At 43.6% G+C, this 5,946-nt stretch overlaps 1 protein-coding gene across 1 annotated transcript in view; it reads right to left on the reverse strand.

The window, feature by feature from the left end:
• Positions 1–240: 240 nt before the first annotated feature.
• Positions 241–5,946, reverse strand: part of SLC5A7 (solute carrier family 5 (sodium/choline cotransporter), member 7) — a 22,816-nt gene continuing 17,110 nt past the window's right edge. The window contains exons 7-8 of the mRNA XM_015421448.1: positions 3,505–3,722; positions 241–864 (exon numbers count right to left, since the gene is read on the reverse strand). Coding sequence (XP_015276934.1) covers positions 241–864; positions 3,505–3,722 — 842 coding nt within the window. The remainder of the gene's footprint in view (positions 865–3,504; positions 3,723–5,946) is intronic.

Genomic DNA, 5,946 nt, shown 5'->3' on the forward strand with positions numbered 1-5,946 from the left:
TTTTATGCTCTGTCTCGTTCAAAAGCTGGCGGAACAAGAAATTTTCCAGTCCCATCTGACACACCTTATAATAAAACATAACAGTTAATTCCTGCTTCTAGAAATTAACTTAGAGAATTGTGCAGGGATGCTTTGATCCCCTTCTTTTCCGCAACTAAATGGCCCCAACATTTCTTTGTGGCATACCCTGTTGCCCTGTAGGGGATGTGAAAGAAATGCTTCCCTTCAGTTGGGTCACTGTCAATTATCTTCTGCATTGGATACGTCTGGGCTTGAATCAACATCACTGAAGGCCTCTCGGTTTGTGAACGTGGTGCTCAGAGTCAAACTGTGCCGAGGGTTCACAGGGGCCAGCTCGTTGAGAATTATATTGTCATTTTTCACAAGTGTCGTCTTGTCCATGTTTTCCTTACTATGTTTTGCAACAACAGCATCCAGGAAGTCAACTTTTGGTGGCAAAGTGCCACTTTCAAACAAGTATTTCGCTAGGTAGGATACTCCAATGTTAGTGAAGAATGAGGTGAGCATAGCCAGAGTCTTAAAGGGAAATCTCTGAACGTAAATGTCATCGTCATCTTTGTACCAGCCGGGATAGAAAACCAAGGGCTGCAAGTACAGATATGGTTCGCCTCCTGTAATTCGAAGTATAAAACCAAAGAAGTATCCTGCAATAGCACCGTAGGTGTTGGTTCCTTTGATGAAAAGAACACACAAGAGCTGGGGGAAGATGATGATGTAAACTAGGTCAGAGCTCAGATACCAGAGTCCATAAACTGACTTGGCAAGCAAGGCCATTGCTGTCGCTGACGCTCCAAACAAGAAAATGGTGATCCGCATGACCCAAACTATTTCCTTGTCTGATGCCTGTAAGACAGAGTGTTGCTTTGGTTTGCATGTCTTCTACTAACTTTCTTTAACCACAATCACAGGACTATACAAATTCAGCTAGAGTAAAAATGGATTTATAATAAAGCAATAATCTAGGATATACACGATCAAATTAATCTGGTAAAATCCTGATCATTGGTAAACCCCCTCTCCAAAGCCAACCATACGAAGACACAGAGATGCAGGACTCATTCTTTTACTGGAACTCATGCATAATACTAGTAGACCCTGATAATTCAGCCAAGATGGTTGTTCGGAAAGACTACAAGTATCCCTCTCCAAGTACTGTATCCTTTCACATGAACCCATGTAGCTGTCCTATTGAATCACCGGTTCATCAAGTTCAGTGTTATATACAGCAGACTGGCGGAAAAAGGCTGATCCTTTCAACTGGAGAGGGCAGATATTAAACTTGGGACTTTCTGCAAGCCAAGAAGATGTTCTACCACTGAGCCATGGTCTCTCCTACTTCACTGGAGATAGGTGGGGGAACTTAATGTTTGAAATGCATCCCTGTTAATTTTCCCTTGCATAGACAAAACTGGCATGTCAAGAAGAAGACTGGCTAAAATTCTTCTTCACTGAAACAGTAGGAAGTTAGGTAGGTTTGGACAGCATTCAGTGATTCTATAGCTCAATCACTTTTTGTAATAGTACATTCCCACGTAGGCTGTACAATAAAGTATTTTTGAACACAGACTGCAGTTTTTAAACTATCCTATATGATATGGACTATTTTAAAACATATTATGGAGGGATAAGAATGTCTAATGGTGGATAAATATGTCCAGGTCTGCACATATCACTTGAGGGGGGGGGGAGCCTAGCTTTAGTTGATGTTCAGCTGAATCAGTCTGTGCATCCACCGGCATGAAACTGGTCTATCAAGGGACTTTTCCACACCAGGTCTTTGGTCCAGCTTGGCTTCTTAACTGCATCAGTTTCTCTTCTCCTTTGCACACAGTGTCATTTACCAGGCTGTTGGCCTCCTAGGGTCTTAGGTCTTTCACATCACCAACTACTTAATACCCTTAAAGGGGGTTGCTGGTGATTGAACCCGGGATCTTCTACATGCAAAACAGCTGCTCTACCACTAAGCCACAGCCTCTCCCCTACTACCAGCAAAGGAAGATTGAACTCTCAAAAGCTTAAGCCCCCAATCTTGTTGGTCTCTAAGGTGCTACTGAAGCTAAACCTGCTACTGCAGACCAACATGGCTGCCCTCTGAAACTATCCCCTACCACCATTGAGTAAGTTCAGCTTTTGGCAAGCTCATGTCTATGGGGTGGGGGGAGAGAGCGAGAGAGCGAGAGAGAGAGAGAGAGAGAGAGAGAGCGCTTGGCATAGGTGGGGCTAGAAGTCAGCATCAGTGTTCCCTCTAAGCTGAGTTAGTGTGAGCCAGCTCACAGTTTTTTAGCCTCCAGCTCACAAATATTTGTCTTAGCTCAGGAAGGATGGCTCCAGGGCAAACTAATTTATGCAGTAGCCAAATCACTTGCTCACAACTTTAATGCCAGGAGCTCACAAAGTAGAATTTTTGCTCACAAGACTCCGCAGCTTAGAGGGAACATTGGTCAACATCTGTTAGAAGTTGGGCTAAAAGACTTGCCACATTTTTCAATGTGACATTGCCTATTCGTTGTTATGGCTTGTTCCTATGCACCAGTTATCCAGTCCCAAGGCATTATCCAGTCACCACCCTTCAGGACCATCTCTCCCAGTACATCCCCTGGAGAGCGTTACCTGTATGGTTCAGCATCTACTGGTGATCCCCAACCTGAAGGATGTCCACTTAGCCTTGACCAGAGCCAGAGCTTTCTCAGCTCTGGCACCAGCCTGGTGGAACAGTCTCCCAAGTGAGATCCGGGCTCTGTGGGGCTTGATGTAGTTCTGCAGGACTTATAAAATGGAGATGTTCTGCCAGTCTCATGGTTGAGGCAGTGGGAACCCAAACTGTATTAGCCTCCACCTGCTCTGCTCTGTTCTATCTGCACTTCTTCTATCTTGCAGCCCCCCTCAACTTTAGTTACATTTATCTGCACTCATGTAGGGAGTTCCGGGAGCAGATGAGTTTTTGGTGCCATTGACAGTGGTCTAGTAGTATAAATTGAAACAGTGTCTTTAAAATTGTTTATTATGTCTTAACTGGGTTTACTGTGCTGTTTGTATAATGAAGTAACCTGCCCTGAGCCTGTTTGTGGGGGAGGGAGTGCTAGAAGCCCAATAAAATAATAATAAAAAAATAAGCTCATATTCAGTGGAGCAAGTTTCTGCTATCTTAACTGATCTATAGGAGCAGTGTTCAGATTAATACACAATACTGATTAAGCATTTTTGAGTTTCTCTGTGTATCAATTCAATGTTAGCTTCAGGTTTCCTCTTACTGCCCTTGTTCCTCATGAGTTCCTCATACTATGCATACACACATGCAATAATACTGTGTGCACATCCTAGACTTTGGGGCTACCACTAACGTCTTCCATTTGTCTTGCCTTTCAAGACTTAAAATTGATCGAGCACACTTTTCCTTCTATACCTGGTAAATATGTCATCAGCCCCTAACTACAAATTACTATCCTATGACATAATGAAAAATTGGTTGTAATTTAACCTTACACTTTGCCGAAATGAAAGTTGATAAATATTCCGTGCAAACATGGAACTTGCTGATAAGATGGAAGAATCGGCTGATGACATTACAGCAGCTGACACTGCCCCAAGGCCAAAGAAGGAGATATACACTGGACAAAGATACTGGAGGACAATGGGTAGAATCATATCAGCTTCATCTTTTGTCTTGGGATCTATCATACCATATTCAGTCTGGTTCCAATCTGTAACACAAAAATCCACATATTTCCATGTCTGTAGGTACCATGTACTTAAAAAAAAAAAAAAAACCACAAAATTTTGCACTCTGATTTGTGAAATCTAGATGCTATTAATGAACAACAGAAAACTGCATGTCCTTGCTAACTTTAATTCATTCTGCTACTCTCAGGAAGGGCAAAGACCAATGGAAAGGTGCTGGATATCTTGTTCTACCCTCTTCCCTTGGGTTTGGTGACTTCAGCTGGCATTCGATATGCATTCTCAAGCCTGCCTTTGCAACCTTAATGGCTAGAAGCTTACTGCATATGAAGTCAAGTTGTATATCCAATACCAAATTCACAGTTGCATGATGTAACTGCAATATTTACAGAATATGTACAGCCCTGGTTATTATTCAACATTGGTACACACCACCCTGTGTAATATGCAAGTATTTTTCCCAAAACATTTTAACGAATATTTTTCCATGGGAAAACTAAGTCTGGTGCAAAAAACCTGCTAAAGTTCACCCAACCATTGGGCAAAGAATAAACGCAGGCTTTTGCAAAGGTCCAAGCTAGACCATACATTAGAGATCTATGGCCAAATCTCTCATATCTTCAAATTTCTATTATTTCTATTATTAGCAGTTCCTGAATTGAATCAGGATGAAGGCACTTGGAGAGGGATGCTTACTGCTTCCCCCTGAACCTTGCCTTGATGAAAACCATTCTCATCCACCAGAGCTGCTGTATTCCTCAGTAATGGAAACTCATTTTCCCTGTTACGGAAATAGAAAACAGGAAGGGATGAAATGATTCACCCCTCCCATCCATGGCCAAAATCCTGTTTTCTACTCCATCTCTCCACTAATTGCTACTATTTATGGTAATGAGGCGGGATATTCAGTCTCAGGTAGACATTTTATCTACTTGGACTCACTGCTGTGGAGGCTCACCACAAGACCTCAGACAGAGAGTATCTCTGCCTCCCTCTATTCTAATACAATTAGAACAGATACACTGCTGCTTTCATTTAGTGGCACCTGCTTGCCTCACCTCACTGCCCTGGGTGCCCAGGCCCCCAGAATGTTGTACCCCTAGCCTTCTCACTTTCAGCAGCCCAGTATCCTCAGTACCCTCTTCGATAAACCACTGGACATTCTGGTTATATTGGGTGGATTCTATTTGAAACGCCCAATATGTGAAAGCTTCTTCACAAATTGCTTTAAAGATTGCTAAACGTTGCATACAATGCTATAGATTATATATAACAAGTAAACAAGTTTATAATCATTGAGTACAATGCTTAAGAGATGTGTTTTAAACAAAAAAACTACTAAAATTATGGAGTATATTGAAGAAAAGAGAAGGTAGATGTATTGCAAGGGATATAACAGCTTGGTTTATTTTTATGTATTTATTTATTACTAGCAGTAAAGCCCGTTGTGAAAGCAATACAACGGGATCTAGAAAGAGGCTCTGGGGCAGTGCTCTGGCTTTGGGCAAACAGTGTCAATTTGCTGTGGTGACCTCAGCAGGGTATAATGACAGAGTCCACTGTTTTCTCCAGAGGAACTGATCTCTGCTACCTGAAGAGCAGTTGTAATTGTGAGTAATCTGTAGCCCTCACCTGGAGATTGGCAACGATTGTTACCCAGGACAAAATGGCTGGTTTGGAGGGTGGAGTCTATGGCAGTGTACCTGTCTGAGGTCCCACCCCTCCTCAAACCTCACCCTCTTCAGGCTCCATCCCTCAAACCTCCAGGAATTTCCCATCTGGAGTTGGCAACCCTATCAGGACTGGCCCCAATGTGTTTTCTCCCAAAGGCCAAAGTAGGTGACAGGACCAAGCTTAGTTGCCTACCAACAGGCACTGAGGGGAATGTAGGGTTGCCAGCTCTAAGGAGGGAAATACCTGGAGGTTTGGGGGGTGGATTCTGTAGAGGGCCGGGCGACGGAGGCATCGGCCTTCTGTCGCCCGCCTTGCCCCCCCAATCTCGGCCCGGGCGACCGCGGCTCCATGCAGAGCAGTTGTAATACTGAGTGCTCTCCAGCCCTCACCTGGAGATTGGCAACAATGGTTCCCTATGTGAGACTGACTGGTTTGGAGGGTGGAGTCTATGGCAGTGTACCTGTCTGAGGTCCCACCCCTCCTCAAACCTCACCCTCTTCAGGCTCCATCCCTCAAGTCTCCAGGAATTTCCCATCTGGAGTTGGCAACCCTATCATGATTGGCCCCAATGTG

Source organism: Gekko japonicus, unplaced genomic scaffold (assembly GCF_001447785.1).
Source record: "Gekko japonicus isolate JY-2015 unplaced genomic scaffold, Gekko_japonicus_V1.1 scaffold860, whole genome shotgun sequence".
NCBI lineage: Eukaryota > Metazoa > Chordata > Lepidosauria > Squamata > Gekkonidae > Gekko > Gekko japonicus.